This window comes from Acomys minous (assembly GCF_964271855.1).
Source record: "Acomys minous genome assembly, chromosome: 4".
Taxonomy (NCBI): Eukaryota; Metazoa; Chordata; class Mammalia; order Rodentia; family Muridae; genus Acomys; species Acomys minous.
The window spans coordinates 86,527,268-86,543,559 of NC_140486.1; the positions used below are offsets into that span (position 1 = coordinate 86,527,268).

The following is a 16,292-nucleotide window of genomic DNA, read 5'->3' on the forward strand; positions in this document are numbered from 1 at the left end:
GGCAGAAAAGGAGTCTCTGGAAACTGAGAAGGAGTGTGGAGGAGGGGCCGAGAGGACCAAGAAGGAATTGTTAATAACAATGCCACAGAAATCACAGGACCATAAGCTTCCTGGGGACGGCCAGGCATGTGCTCAATGCTGAGCACTCAGAGGCCCTTAAGTGTTTGTAGAGGCTACCGGGGAGTGGAAAATGTCCACCGTCGCGTTGTGAAATCTGGTATATAAGGCTGAGAAGTGTGCTCAAGCTCAAAGGCCATTTGTGAGAGTGGATAGACAGTAGCCAGGGTAGTTGGCCCCCAAGCATGGGGTCTTCCTCAGGGTCTCTAACCCCAGCAGTCAGACGTCTCTCTCTTCGCCTCAGAGAGTGGGAGTGGTCTCGCAATCACAGGGAGCTTTGATGCAGGCTTCCATGAATGACAAGCTGTGCATCAGAGCTGACCTGTGTGAGCCTCGGATGCCAGGGAGCCTCACGCAGGAGTGGCCTGGCTTTTAGAGCCTGGAAGGTGATCCCTCCCCGAGATCCTGGAGGTCAGAGACTAAACAAGTTCCCGTGCCAGCTCCATGCGGAAGAGTGAAACCAGCCAGCCCAGGACATGGGGGGGGGGGGACCCGGATGCGAGTGCAGCAGAGATGGAAGAGAAAGAGCCCCAGAAGTTTGTAGTGCATGCTCAACATTACTGCTTGAGATAGCGAGATCAGGCTAACAGCCTTATCAACTATATAAATATGTGGTATCTCAAGAATGCATTGTGTTCAGGAAATTCCAGGGGTGTAGTTCAATAGACTGCACTATAAGATAACCTCAGGACGGCAGCACGGCTATAGTAACCAGAGAATGCTTTACCCTGAGCCAAGGCTCAAAAACATCCAGGTGATGTTTTATCGACTGACCCATCAACAAATGTCTGGGGACTAAAGGGTTCCATACTTGAGTCAGTTGTGAAATGAGTTTTATTAAGCACTGATGAAACAAAACAAAACAAAATAAAACCCTGTGCTAATCTTTTAGTATGGCAGCAGCTGCTCTGCCCTCATTTGAATTTGACCTCTTTTGGAAATTTAAGTATTCTGCTTTTCCAGTTCACTTTTGCCTAGTGTTCCATCTGAACTCCAATAAGGGCTGACTCTCTTTAAGGCCACTGCTGAAGGAGGAGACGGAGGAAAAAGCCTTCCTAATGATTTACTATCTTCCTTGGAAGGAGAAGGCCTCTACACCTATTATTTTTAGAGGCTGCTGAAGCCAGAGAAACAGACCCTCTTGGAAAATGGTGCAGTGTGCGATGCCTGTTTGTCTGTAGGCCTTTCTCTCATTGATTGCACGAAACTTAACTACTGGGAAAAAAATCAATGGCAGAGAGGCAAGGTCAGCTGGCTGGCGTGTGGGTATCTGCATCCAAGTGGGAGGGTAGGTCACATGCAGGCTGTGGGCTTGGCTCTGCTTTCCAGCCGCTCCCCATGGACCCTGGCCACTTTGCTGATGTAGCTACAGAACGGACAGACGGGGAAGAGTCAGGATTTCAGTGTGTGTGGAACTACAGGACTCAAGTTCAAAGTGTTGGCCTCCTTGGGTCTATGGGCAGCCTTTAAGGATTCCTGAGAGCCTCTTTGGCCCTTGTCACCATCCCCTCTTAGTTTTGAGAAAAACTTCCTCAGCAGGGTCTGATGTTACTATGTTCTGCAGTTTTTATATATACACGGATGATTCGAGTTCTCACAACAGCCTCCTTGAGTTGTCGCAGACGAGGAAGTGAGGTTCAGGGAAGCATGTCGAGTTGCTGGCAAGTGCTAGACCCCCGCTTTCTTGGCTGGGTCAGCAGCCCTCCGATCTTAACCTCACTAGAAGCATCTGGAGCCTATTAAAGACATAATAACTGCACAACAGCTAACGAACGTGTGGCCCCTCCCAGACCTGTTAAATCAGGCTCCCTAGGGGGTGGAGCCAGGCTGCCTTCTTTCAAAAGCTCTGCAGGTGAGGCCACCCGACCCGGTTGGCCTGTGCTCCCTCTCCTAAACAGTGTTCAAGAACAGAAGGAAGAAAAGAAAGAAAGGCAATGAGGCCAACAGCCTTTGAGTTCCTGCTACATTGCCAGAGGCCTTATCTAATCTTGCCGGAAACTTGGAAATGATTCCCAATTAACAGTTCTGGAAACTTTCTGTTGCTTCACCAGATACGTTAAGCAATTCTCACCCCCAAGTACCAGAGCACCTGAATGGCAGAGAGAGTTGAGCTGGGATTTCGTGTTCACATTACTAAGCCACACAGTAAAGAAATAACCTAGAGCTCCAGAGAGGTCTCAGAGGTAAAAAGAGCACTGGCTTCAGAGGACCCTGGTTCAAATCCCAGCACCCACAGGGCAGCTCGCAACTGTCTGTAACTCCAATTCCGGGGGAATCTGATGCCTTTTTTCCCCTGATGCCTCTGTGAGCACCAGGCACCACACAATAGATACACACATATATGTGCAGGCAAAAAAAAAACTCATCCACATAAAAGAAAACAAAAACAAAAAGGAAAGAAATCTCTGGAGCAGCAAGATGGCTTAGCAGGCAAAGGCACTTGCTGTGTAAGCCTGACCACCTGAGTTCAGCTGAAGCCTGTGGTGAGAGGACAGAGCTGACTCCCGAAAGCTGTTCTCTGACCTCCACACATGTACCATGCTATACCTACACACGTATGCAACCACACAGACAAAAAAAAATTAACACCTCTTACATTGCATACTCAAAACAAATTAAGGCAGACAGTCACCATGGGTGATGGTTTAGATGAGAAAGACCCCTGTTGGCTTCTGTATTTGAATGCTTGGTCCCCAGCTGGTAGAACTGTTTGGGAAGGGTTAGGAGGTGTGGCCTCACTGGAGGAGGTGTGGCCTCATTGGAGGAGGTGTGGCCTCAATGGAGGAGGTGTGGCCTTGTTGGAGGAGGTGTGGCCTCATTGGAGGACATGTGTTACTGGAGATGGGCTTTGAGGATGTTTTTCTTTTGTTTTGTTCTTTGAGACAGAGCTTCTCTGTGTTGCCTTGGCTGTCCTGGACTTACTTTGTAGACCCGGCTGGTCTGGAACTCACAGAGATCTGCCTGCCTCTGCCTCCCTAGTGCTGAGATTAAAGGCATGCACCACCACGCCTGGCCTAGGGGGCTTTGAGGTTTTGAAAGCCCATGTCATTCCCAGTTAGCTCTTTCTGCCTTGTGGTTGTATCTCAAGATGTGAGCTCTCAGCTCTAGCAACCTTCTTGCCTCCCTGTGGCCATGTTCCCCACCGCGAGGACCACGGATTCTAACCCTCTGAAACAGTAAGCCCCCAAGGAACTCTCCTATAAGTTGCCAATGTCATGGTGGCGAGCATGGCAATAGAAAAGTGACGAAGACACCACGGTTGAAGTAACTTGCTGGGAGTCCCAGTGATTTTGTTTTGTTGGTTGGAAACTGGGATGTAATCAAACAAGGAATCATTTTCCTCTTCTTTCTTCTTCTTCTTCTTCTTCTTCTTCTTCTTCTTCTTCTTCTTCTTCTTCTTTTTCTTCTTCTTTCTGATTGGGGAGAACAGCAAACAGGCTGGAAATAGTTCATAAATAAACACTAGACAAATGCCAAATAATCTTGTTTTTACTAGTTATTTTGAATGTAAACTCAGGCTAGTAACCAGAGTAACCTTATACTAAGTGACCCCTTAGTACCCACCAAGGACTATTAACTGCATGGTTCTGTCTAGTGACACCTAACCTTGGAAACTCAGTTTCCACATCTCTCTCTCTCTCTCTCTCTCTCTCTCTCTCTCTCTCTCTCTCTCTCTCTCTGTTTTTCAAAACAGGGTTTCTCTGTGTAACCCTGGCTGTCCTAGAACTCACTCTGTAGACCAGGCTGGACTTGAACTTGGAGATCTGCCTGCCTCTGCCTCCCCAGTGCTGGGATTAAAGATGTGCTCCACCGTCACCCAGGACTACAGCTTTTTAAAATCATTCTTTTTACTCTACAACTCAGCATTATAAATATGCTTCTAATTGAACTAATTTTTGGAAATAAAATAATAGTGTTATCTGTTGGAACCCTCAGAGCCCCAATCCATTGCCTAACACAGAGTAAAGTGCTATGTGAATAATTACTATAACACATAGCTTAGGGAACAGAGATTAAAAAAAAATCTGAATGTGTTCACTACAAATTGCCCTAGCAATTTACTTTTTAACTTTTTGTTTGAGACAGTAGTATCATTATGTAGCCTGAGCTGGCCCAGAGTTGCCTCAGTCTCCTTTCTCAGGAGTATAAGTTTGAGCCACTATGCCTGGGCTAGCAATTAAAAGTTATGCTCATTTCTAATTCATGATTGATTGAATCCATGGAGAATTTGTGGGCAGAAATCTTCAGATATGGAAGGCTAGCTTATCTACTTTTTATTTAAAAATTTTAAAAAGATTTATTTATTACGTATACAATGTTTTGCCTGCATGATACACCTGCATGTCAGAAGAGGGCACCAGATCTCATTATAGAGGGTTGTGAGCCACCATGTGGTTTCTGGAATTGAACTCAGGACCTTTGGAAGAGCAGCCAATACCCTTAACCTCTGAGCCATCTCTTTAGACCCCTTATTTGAAATTTTTTTTGAGAAAATACGTACATAAGTTTGAAGAGTGAGCCCATCTAACCCCAGTCACTAATGAGTAGTCTTCTAGATCTTTCTGTGCACCTACCAACAAGCACATGTCAGGATTATCAAAGTGGCTGTTGCCTAAGGACAACTCAGTCCTTAGCCACGATGCACCATCTTGGTTCATCCCATTTGCATAGAACCTGGAAGAAGAGATTTTTAAAACCAAGATGATCATATTTTAGGTCCAAGAAAAGGAAAGGCCAGAAGTGCCATTTTAAATTAGAGATAAGGTGTCTATCCTCAGTCGGGATCACAGCCTGAGCTCCTCATCTCAAGGAAGAAACTGGGAAGCAGGGTGGGGGTGAGGGGAGCGGGAAGGAGGAGGGGTTAATGGGCACCATCAGCTGGCATCCCCCTCAGCTTCTTTTGTGGCTGTTACATACATTAGGCTTTTGACGACAACTATTTCTTAGTTTGCTTGTTTTTCTGGGCTCCATAGATAGTCTAGGCTGGCCTAGAATTCTCCATCTTCTTGCTCCTGCCTGCCAAGTGTGAGGACCATGGGCATATGCCACCACACCCAGACGTCAATTATGAGTTCTTGTTTGTTTGTTGAAACCGAGTCTCCGTATTTAGTCCTTGAACTTGTCGTGACCTTCCTGCCTCTGCCTCCCAAGAGCTAGGAGAGCTGGGTGCTAACTCAACTAGCCTAATTATTATTTCTAAAATTTAAAAAGTACCCTTACACTGTGGTCGACACTAATGTCATAAGAAAATGAATAAAAAAATGTGAGTCCAAATATAAATAGTACAGCACGCTCCAAATAATATTCTATCTATTATTATCCACTTTAGAACTTCTCAAGCTTTAAAAAGATTTTTAAAAATATTTATTCTATTTTTTTAATTGTGTGTATGTGTAGAAGGTTACCATGCCCATGCAGGTGACTATGAAGGCCAAAAGAGGGCATTGGGTCCACTGTGTCTGGAGTTACAGGCAGTCATGAGCTATCTGATGTGGGTACTGGGCCATCTTGCTAGCCCTAAAGATTTATTTTTATTATTCTTGTTTATATGCAGGTGTGAGTGTGTGTGTGTGTGTGTGTGTGTGTGTGTGTGTGTGTGCGTGAATGAATGCCACATGTTTTTAGGTGTCTGAGAGAGCAAGAAGAGAGAGCGCGAGTTTTCTTGGAGCTGGAGTTACAGCCATTGTGAGCCACCCAGGATAGGTGCTGGGTGCCAAACTCAGGTCCCCTTTACAAGAGCAGCAATCACTCATAACCACAGAGCCATCTCTCCAGCAACACCCACCACCCACACCCCTTAAGGCTCACAACCATCTGTAGTGGAGCATCTGCACGTATGCCATGGCACACGGGCGAAGGTCAGAGGGCACCTTTTGGAGAGTGGGTTTGGAGTGCCATCTTGTTGATCTAGGGGCTCTCTGCGTACTGCAGGTTAGCCGGCTCTTTTCTCCTGCCTCCTTTTTTTCATCTCGCTGGAGGACTGCTGGGATTATGGATGAGAGCTACCACGCCCAACTTTTTACAAGAGCCTTTGGATGGACCACAGGTTGTCTGACTTGCACAGCAGGCAGTTTACCCACTGAGCCATCTTCAGCCTGACTTTGGCCTCCTGTTTCTTCACAGCGGAGGGGGCTGGGGCCACATCCTTCCTCTTGGCCTTCTTCCCTTTGGGTATCTCGCTGGGCTGGAGAGTGAGCCATGTTTTCTAATATGTATCTCTTTGTCCAAATTTTCCCCTTTTATGAGGATGCCAGTTGACTTATATTAGGACCCACCAACTCCAGTGAGAATGTTCTATTGACCCTCTCTCCATATAAGGTCCTAGTCTATGGTACTTTGTGTTAGGACTTCAACTTGGAAATCATGCCTTACAGTACCTTTCAGTGACTCATAACCACTCAAGGAGAGGCCTTGAAAGTCTGTAGGTAGCTTGCTTGATTCTAGAATCTTCTTTACCCCCCAAGCCAAGAAGAGTATTTGAATTTGTTTGTTTGTTTTTTGTTTTGTTTTTGTTTTTGTTTTTTGAGACAAGGGTTCTCTGTGTAGCCTTGGCTGTCCTAAATTCACTTTGTAGACCAGGCTGGCCTCAAACTCACATTGATCTGTCTACCTCTGCCTCCAGAGTGCTGGGATTAGAGGTGTGCACTACCTTGCCCGGCCTAAGTATTTGGAATTTTAATACTATTTTTGGCAATAGGCTAGAGGATTACTCTTGGGTTTAATGCTTCTCTGTGTGCTTTCCAGAATGGTTCCTGCTGCCTAAACCTCAAAGCCTGCAGATTGTCTGGAGCAGGTAAGCGCTATGCCGGCAAGCTTTCTTTAGACACAGAGAAGAGAGACATGCTTGTCCAGTGCTCAGCTTGCTGGGCTCCAGCCCCCAGCACTTCCATCCGAGCCCGAGAAAGATGCCTCTGAGCAAGCCAGCCCCCTGGTAGGGTGTTGGTTTTTCTTTATGAACCATTTTACTTTTCAGTGAGTTGGGTCATTAAAATTGTTCTGTGCCCCTCAGCCATGCCCCAGGCCCTGAGAGAGGTAGGGTTGGCCTCGAGAAAACCTAGTGGGTTTATTATTCTCTGACACAGAGAAACCAAATGACATCGCTGAGTGGCCATTGGAAGGGGAGCTTGATTCATGGAGGTCAGGCTTTCCCAGGCCCTCTCTACATGGTCTCGGCTCAGACCAAGGCACTTTTATTACCAGCTTTCAGCAAATCCCTAGTTTCTTTTGCAAAGTAAAACAGATAATAGAGACATTCCAGGAATAGCTAGCTAACTATGCTGTGCCAGGCAGCCTCTGGGCGAAGAAGAACTCAGTGTTTTCGGACAATGACCAATTACAATAACCAGTATTATTTGCTCTGAGAGTAACTGGCGGAGGCTCTGTTCTTTTTGCTTCAGTGAGGAGGCAAAAGGGCAGTGAGGGGGACATCAGAGACCGTGTAAAGGAGCTCAGATGTCAAAGGAGAACACTCTCACAGGTGGGGAGAAGGAGACCCCAAGTGGACACTGGAACGCTGGTCCGGAATACGCAGAGCACTTTAATCTAACCAAATGTGGCTTGATTGTTCCATGTGTCCCATCTGTGTGCTTCTAAAAGGCACCATGTAGAGTGGAAAAGAGGGTACAAGGAGTAAGCATAGAGCCATGGGCTGCCAGGGGAGCTTTTCTTGGGAGAGACAAGGCTCCCCAGATGCCCACACGCTCTGCTCGGGATGATTTGGATCCCCCATTATTTCGGAGGCGCGTTCCCAGGAACTGCCGTTTATCATATACTTTGGGATGTACAACCTCTGGTCACAATCGCTGCTAAGCAAACACGGCAATCTGTAGACTCGCACTTTAATTTATCCTGACATTTTACAATAAGAAGTTATCTTTACTACAAGACTTTGTTTGTTTGTTTGTTTTTGCTTTGTTTTGTTTTGTTTTTTGTTTTTTTGAGACAGGGTTTCTCTGTGCACCCCCTGGCTGTCCTGGACTCGCTTTGTAGACCAGGCTTGCCTCCAACTCACAGCAATCCACCTGCCTCTGCCTCCTGAGTGCTGGGATTAAAGGCATGCTCCAGCACATCTGGCTACTACAAGCCATTTAATTGAGTGGTACTGGCAAATAAAAACACACTTTTTAAGGTTTAGGCATCAATGATTTTAAGATACTCATTCAAAAGCTACGTGAAAGCCAAGGAACTCCCGGTCTAACCCTGAGTGCTCCCTGGAGTCCCTAGGATGTCAGTGACGTGGTTTGAGCTCCTAAAGTAGGAGCCAGGTCACCTCTAATTTCTAGGCACAGCAGCCCCGATTTTAGTTGTTTCAACTTCGAGACTGGAACCAATTTAAACTTGCTAAAACAGTAACCACAAAAGGTACCACCATCCTCTCCCAGGTGTAGGGGGGAGGGGCGGGGGGTGGGGTGGGGAGCCCTAGGCCTCGCCTAGAGATGCAGTGTCCTTTCACTCCTTTTGGCTTTTTAAAACTCCAAAACTCTAGGGTGCTGCTGCCACAGTCCTGCCACTGGCTTCCCGCTGTCACATTCCCCCCACCCCCACCTCTTTCTTTTAGAGCTGAACAGGATTTGAACTCTCTCTGCATCACCTGGCTCCCCTGACCACGTATCACCTACTGCCTCTGCCCACTCCTGAGTTCCTGGCCTTTGCTCAGACTTCCTTTTTCTCTGCTTGGCTCCGCTCTGGAGCAAGGAGCAGCATCTGGAGCTGCCATTAGCCGTGTACAGCTATCTAAATTGAAATAATTCCCAACTTTAAGTTTAGTTGTTTAGTTACCCCACCCATATTCCTAGAGCTCAGCAGGGCCTGCTATATTGGACTGAACAAAAATAGACTATTCCCACCACTGTGGAAAGTTCTACCGGACAGGGTTTGCTTGTGTTAGCATATGAGAAAATTCTCGGCTCTGCAGAGGGCTAAGGCTATGTGCCTGCTGTGTGCTTACGGAGGCTGCATGTTGTTGCATCCGTTTTGTTGTTGTTGTTGAGGTTTTCTTTGGTCGTTTGGTTTGTTTTGGGATATTTTGTTTGTTTCTTCAAGATAGGGTTTCCCTGCGTAGCCCTGGCTGTCTTGAATTCACTCTGTAGACCAGGCTGGCCTCGAACTCACAGAGATCCGATTGCCTCTGCCTCCTGAGTGCTGGGATTAGAGGCGTGCGCCACTGTGCCCATTTGGACATTAAGGTTTTTTTCTTTTAAAGATTTATTTATTAAGAGCTGGAAAGATGGCTCAGAAGTTAAGAGCACTTTCTGCTCTTCCAGAGGTCTTGAGTTCAATTCCCAGCAACCACATGGTGGCTCACAACCATCTATAATGTGATCTGGTGCCCTCTTCTGGCATGCAGGAGTACACACAGGCAGAACACTGTATACATACTAATAAATAATACATCTTTCTTAAAAAAAGATTTATTTATTAAGTATACAGTGTTCTGTCTGCATGTACACCTGCCCACCAGAGAGGGCACCAGATCTCATTATAGGTGGTTGGGAGCCACCATGTGGTTGCTGGGAATTGAACTCAGGACCTTTGGAAGAGCAGCTAGTGCTCTTAACCTCTGAGCCATCTCTCTGGTTCTTAACAGTAATGTTCTGGTGTCAAATGAGAAAGAACTGAGGCTTGGGGAAGCTAGGTCACCTGGCCCGGGTCAGCTGGAAGGTGAGTGGAGGAACCGAGAGTCATGCGCTTCACAGGGTGGCAGCCGACTCAGTCTGCAAGTGTGGTAAAGCCAGAAGAGCTGAGGTGTCTCCAGCCTTCTGCACAACTCCTACAGGGGTGCACTGGGACTGTGCACGGGGCTAGAAACGGGCCTTGCTGTGATCCCTTTAAGGTGGGCCTAGTGAGTATAGACTCACATTTCAGACTGACAGGCGATTGTAGGACAGCTTTCCTGATGAGTGTTTCTTCCTCCGGTGGGTGTCTACCGCGTCCTCAACTGACGCCATTAGAAGAGTGGCCACTCTATCCACACGCTTACTCCTTTCTATGGATGTAGGGGAAAGCTCAGTGGCCAAGTGAAGGCAGGGTACGCAGCCTCATGCCCCTACTGTGAAGGTCAGTGGCAACAGTGGGGGTAAGGGAGTCTTATAACTCAGAGCCAGGGGATGCTAAGCAATTGGAGCTGTTGTCTCGCTCCTCTGAGAGCAACCGTACATTACACATGTTCAGCGATGAGATAGTAACTACTGCTTTATGCAGCCACAGAGCCTGGACAGGGCAGTTATCCTTCATACACAGCAAGTAAGCAGGCCCCCTACCCTGGGATTCCCAAATGGCCTTAGCCTGTCTATGAGGCAATGACTCTGCAGTTAGAGACTAATAACCTGTTTGCAGAAGCAGTTCTAGATCATAAAAATCAGATTTCTAGAAGTTTCTTGTGCAAATCTCATAGGAAAATTAGACACCTGCAACTGCATCCCTCCTTGCGCATGTCCAAGAAGAACGTTCGCTCCTCCTTGCTTTATGCTGATGGGTGGCTTTGACATTAAGCAAGCCTTTCTAGGTTTTGTTTGATTGGCTCATGTGGCTCTCCTTCCCCCCCTTGGACACTGGCCCATGAGGACAAAGGAAGCAGAATCAACAAATGGGGTTCGGATGCCTGTGAGTACTATGGACAAGACTTCCGGGATCAGCTTCAGAGTGGCAGCTCATTTTATTGTTTTAGGGGTGAGGTGTATAAAGATCCTTAGGGTTACAGGTGGGAAGGACTGATTGGTCATAGCACAGCACCTAATTATCACACAGGCAGGCAAAGGAGCCAGACTCGTGAATTGAGTCACGTAACTCTGCAGGGTCATCCTCCAAACAAGGTTAGTTGTCTGTGCCTAGAGCTGCTCATATGGTCAGGTGAGGCAGAGAAGAGGAAGCCCAGCTGGGAGACGGAGTCCTCCATTTTGCACTGAGCTGGAAGAGCTATCCAGACATGGTGGTGGCCTGAGACCTTCATAGCAGGGTCTTCCGACGGGTTCACTCGTGGCCCCGCAACTCAATGCAGAACGTCCGGCTTCGGGCCCGACCTCTGCCTCCCACTCTAGGTTAGGGATCGATGCTGTTAGAATAAACCATTTTACCCTGGATAACCCGGCCTGCTATGGCAAAATACCGTGGATAATTTGTATAGTCCACAAGAAGATCACTTGAAGCTGGGAAGTCTGAGGTGAAGGCACCAGCTCATTTAATGTCTGATCAGGTCCCTGTGTTTCATACATGATGCCTTGCTGGCATGTCTTCACAGGTGGAAGAAACAGAAGGCTTCCCCCAAAGTTCCTTTGATGAAGGCCCCTTCTCCATAACCTACGCTCCCCAAGGCCAAAAATACAAAGCTCCAGACCAGAGTAGGGCCTTTTCCTTCACAGATGTACCTGTGCACTTGCGTGATAGCTTGGGGAGTGCCTGAACTCTACTAGGGGTCAGTTTCGCCTTGCTCCTCCCACAGCCAGCCATCTGTTAACATGTAATAGTTGCTCGTCTCCAAATATATAAATACGCACAAGGGCAGCCTGAGGACGAGTCATTTTTGGAATTTAGGTACTTGATTGTTGCAACTACCCAGCTCCATCCCGAGGGGAACCAAGGAAACTTCCTAGCTGATAACCCGCCGGGGACTGAGGTTCAGAAACCCTGTTAAGAGGGACGTTTCTACCCAATCTCCACTCTCCAGAACTGCCTCCCCAGCTCCTCTCCTCCAGGACTCCATGTTTTCTGTCTTGGCTACCCAGAGCTTAGGACATTCTCCAAGTAGGCCTTTCTGCTTGCTTGGGGCCGCAGCATTCCTCCAAGGAGAAACCTTAATTATGTATCTCTGCCTCTATACGTAGTGCCCAGTGACACGGTGGAGGTGAGGGCTGATGTCATCTCCCTTCCTCCTAGTGACAGTGTAAGTGTGTTGGTGCTTTCCTTTGTCATTGTGGCCCCTGGAAGGGCTTTTTTTTATTTTTTATTTTTTATTTTTGAGATACGTCAAGCTTTGTCACCTCTTCTTCAGTTTTTATCCACCCTACCCTCTCATTTCCCTCCCGCCTCCCCCCCCACACACACACACAATAGCAGCTTCTAGAGACATTTCGTTTCTTCCTTCCATGTTTCCAGGCTGGGTGGACTTCCTGAAGCTGAAGACTTGGCCTCCCAGATGCTGAAAGGCTTCCCTAGGGACCGCGTCTCAGCTCAAGAAGCACTGGTTCATGATTACTTCAGTGTCCTGCCTCCCCAGTTGTACCAGCTTCCTGATGGTGAGTGTGCATGCGACTGCGCATGCGTGTGCGTGCACACATATGCATCAAGTCTCATCTTACATGTTTTCCTTCCACACTGGAGAGTCATAGAGTTTGCAACCAGAAGTGGAGTCAGAGATTAATTTGCTTTCCCGAAAGAAGCACGGGGATCCAGTCTCGCCGGAGCTTTGAGTAAGACTCTAAAATTCTAAAACACCAGTGGGGAAGGTGACAGGGACCTCCTTGTAATGATGCAAACCTTTCTCTCTCTCTCTCTCTCTCTCTCTCTCTCTCTCTCTCTCTCTCTCTCTCTCTCTCTGTCTCACACACACACACACACACACACACACACACACACACACGTAAGCTTAGATGCCTCGGAGATGAAAGTTGCCTCTGAGGTGTTTGCTTTAGCTAGCATCTGCCAGGAGAAACGAAACCAAAGTTTCTAATAAGCCGCTTTCCTCTTCCACCGAGAGTAAGCCGATAGGTGACATGGATACGGCAGGAAGGAGAGATGGGCACTTCTTGATTGGTAACACAATGCTGCAGAAGGAAGCCCGGAGGATGGGCGCCGGGGGAAGGGGCATGTCCTCCCAGGCTGGCCGCCCACTACAAACACAGGTTACCCTGAAAGTGGCCTTTGCTGTCTGCGCCTGAGTCATCCTCCAAATCTGAAATCTGCTGGGTGGGGGTTGGGCGGGGGTGGGGCGGGGGTGGGGCGGGGGTGGGGGGGTTGGGGGGGAGTCGTCACGTGGCAGGAGCTATACTTGGGTTTCTTAGAATGTGGCCCGGAAGGGCTATGAGGAGGATGTGGGTGGCGCGGTCAAGGCCTGGGTTGTTCAGGGTGGGCTGGGGACAGTATCCTTAGGTGAGGTTTCTTTAAAAAGATCCACATTCAATGGAAAATCGTTGTTTGAAGTCCTAAGCCAAAGAAAAGAAAACTAAGTAGGAAGGCCTAAGGGGTCAGCCTGGGAACAGGAGACTGATGTGGGGTGGGGTGAGGTTGAGGGTGAGGATGGGGTGGGGGTGGGAGTGGGGGTGGGGTGGGTGGGGGTGGGGTGGGTGGGGTGCATAGGCAAAGCTTGGCCCAATTGCCAGGCTCTGTAAACACAGTTTCCCTGGATGTCAGACATTGTGAAACAGGACAAATCTCTTAGTTTGGGACTACTGAGTGAGTCACTTAAGACCTCTAAAAATAACCATCATCATACATCTGAGGTTAATATCTTACTTAACCCTGTAAGGAGAGGCAGCCATTAGAATTTTATTAAGCTGCCATTAAGTGTCGAGAACACATGAAGTGCTATAAAAAGTTGAGGAAAACAAGAGGCTTGTCGTTGGCCTCAAGGATCTTGTGGAGTGGGAGGAAAAGAAGGCGAAGAAGAGGAAACGGGGCGCCCTCTACACGTATTAGCACAAATCATATCAGAACAGCTAAAATCTGCGTATAATCAGCTGCAGATGTTCAGAAACTACATGTGCTCAAGGCGGCTCTGTGGCGAAACGGGGATAATCCGAGAGAGATGAGTGGGCCTGGAGGTGAATCTGGCGAGGGTTTGCGAGGGGGTGAGGGATGGGGTTAGGCTGGCGGGTCAAACGAGAGGCACCCACCTTTCCTGGCACCTATGCCTCACGTGGGTCCAGCCTGCCTGTTCTGTCACGCTCCTCTCGTCCCATTCGGTACCTAAGATCCTTCCTTCTCAGGACACCTAACTCTACCACATCCCGTGTGTGTGTGTGTGTGTGTGTGTGTGTGTGTGTGTGTGTGTGTGTGTGTGTTTTCGCATGCATGCTTGACTATGCACACCTGCTCGCACCTCTCTACTTAAAGAAATGTCCCGTTAGCTTCCTGCAGAGGCTATTTTTCTGAGAACTGCTGGGATCTTCGAGGTTTTCTGGGCTCCGAGCTTTTTAATTAAGAGGCAGTAATCACTGTCCAAACGGATGCACTCGTAGCAACTTGGGTTTTGCGTCTCCCTAGAAACCTGAAGCAAAGTTATCAACCACTGGACTCTGGTGCATCCAACATCTAAAGGGGTGTGTGTGCGTGTGTGTGTGTGTGTGTGTGTGTGTGTGTGTGTGTGTGAGAGAGAGAGAGAGAGAGAGAGAGAGAGAGAGAGAGAGAACAATCTGTATTCCTTCTCTGTTCACCCTGCTGCAGAGCCCAAATCTACTTTGACACTTTGAGAAAAATGAAAAGATGGAATCTTGCAGGAGCCTGCCTGTGCTGGGGGGAGACGAGGAGTGCCCACAGCAGGGGGGGAGTTGACTTTTCTTTATACATATAGGGGTTTTTCCATGCAGAGTTTAAATTATGCCTGATAAAAGGAGTTTCGTGGATGTTTCAGTTCTTTCAAATTCTCCTGGCTTCCTCCCAATTAAATGAGGTTTGTCAAAGCCACAGGGCTCTGCTGGCTGCTGCCTTGGCGGACAAGCACTTCCTGCAGCGACATCTCGAATCCCTGAGGGAGAAGATGAAAGGGGCAGTGCCAAGAGACAGGGACGAGGGGTAGACTGTGTGTGTGTGTGTATGTGTGTGTGTGCACGCATGCGTGCATGTGTGTGTGCCGTGTGTGTGTGTGTGTGTGTGCATGTGTGCTTCAGGCAGGTGTAGAAATACACACAGAGATGACATTAGAGTATGAAGCAAGTAGGGTAGGAAGAGTGAAGGTATTGCGAAAATGGAGAGACACCCCCCCAACTCCCCCAGAGCTCTGTGTGTGTGTGTGTGTGTGTGTGTGTGTGTGTGTGTGTGTGTCTGTGCACCTTGACGACGGTGGCCCTGGCCAAGGGCACTTCCTCCTCTAAGGACTGCATTCCCAGGCCTGGGCACCACCGCCAGCCTGCTTTTTCATTGCCCCCGGCAAAGCGCCTTTGTTAACAGCTTGCTTTGCAGAAAGAGAGACCCAGTGGGTAAGCCGAGCTCCCAACCTGCAGGGACAGAAAAATCTCCATTGCTGAGGTGGGCTGCTGCAGGCAACACGATTGCATAAATAAGACGTGCTCTTATGAGTGATGTGTGCGGAGAGCTGCTTTGTTGTAATTAAGAGGAAGATTTTGCTCCCTGGTAGCATTTCAGCATGGTCTCGTTTAGGGCCTTATATTTACATCAGCTTATTATTCTGGGCGCAGGATAACGGAGTTGTCACTTTAAAATATATTCTGTTTCCCCTTTGATCTGGAAGATGCCAGCTCTTATTGTCTGGCCTCTGAAGAAGACAATTAAGCATGAAAACTGTAAGCGGAAAATATATGGAGACCAGAGGACAGCCCAAATCCCCACAGAAGGCTGAGGTGCAAACTCCCCCACAAAAATCAAAGACCGGTTCCCATCAATCTATGCCGATTTTCATCAAGCCGAGTCTCGGAACGACACTTGCCCTGGGTTGTGGCAGTCAGTTTCGAGCCAGAGGAAATTGATCAAGGGTGGTTTGCCATGAAAACCCAGGAATTCCAGGATTGGTTCCCATGTGGAGATCACTGCTTAGGGGGAGAGCGGCCATGTGAGAACGGAGAGCCTGTGGGACCGTCTGCCAAGCTCTGACGCTTTCCCTCCTAGATTCGCGAACACCTGAAGAAACATTTGTTGAAGGAGAAATTATTGGTAGTCCCTCTCAAAACACACCCATCGGCAAGCTAATTGCTTTTGCAGATGGCCAGGGAGCGGCTCTCCCGACTCCAGCACCAGGTCGCCGGCCACGCTTGTGGTCCCCACGGTCGAGCCAGCAATGCAGGGTGTCAGCTGGGGCAGCAAGTGCCTAAAATTAGGCTCTTGGCAGCTCTCTTAGCTGCAGGTTCAACTTCTTTGCTTAATTCCCTTTGCCCTCAGCATGAACTTGGGCTCCACGAAAGGAACACTGGTTAACTATTTGGGGGCGGGGGAGGAGAAACTCACTAAGCTGCCCCTTCTAGAACAGGCTCCCTGAGTTCTTACAGGAAGCCTTCCTTCCAAAGGGCACC

General features: G+C 48.2%; 1 protein-coding gene across 3 annotated transcripts in view; it reads left to right on the forward strand.

Moving 5' to 3' along the window:
• CDK15 (cyclin dependent kinase 15) overlaps positions 1–16,292 on the forward strand; it is a 103,872-nt gene that overhangs the window by 65,464 nt on the left and 22,116 nt on the right. For all 3 annotated transcript variants that reach the window (XR_014778553.1, XM_084778710.1, XM_084778711.1), the window contains exons 11-12: positions 6,862–6,910; positions 12,208–12,347. Coding sequence is in view for 2 of the 3 variants with exons in the window: in XM_084778710.1 (XP_084634836.1) it covers positions 6,862–6,910; positions 12,208–12,347 (189 nt within the window). In the remaining variant the exon portion in view is untranslated. The remainder of the gene's footprint in view (positions 1–6,861; positions 6,911–12,207; positions 12,348–16,292) is intronic.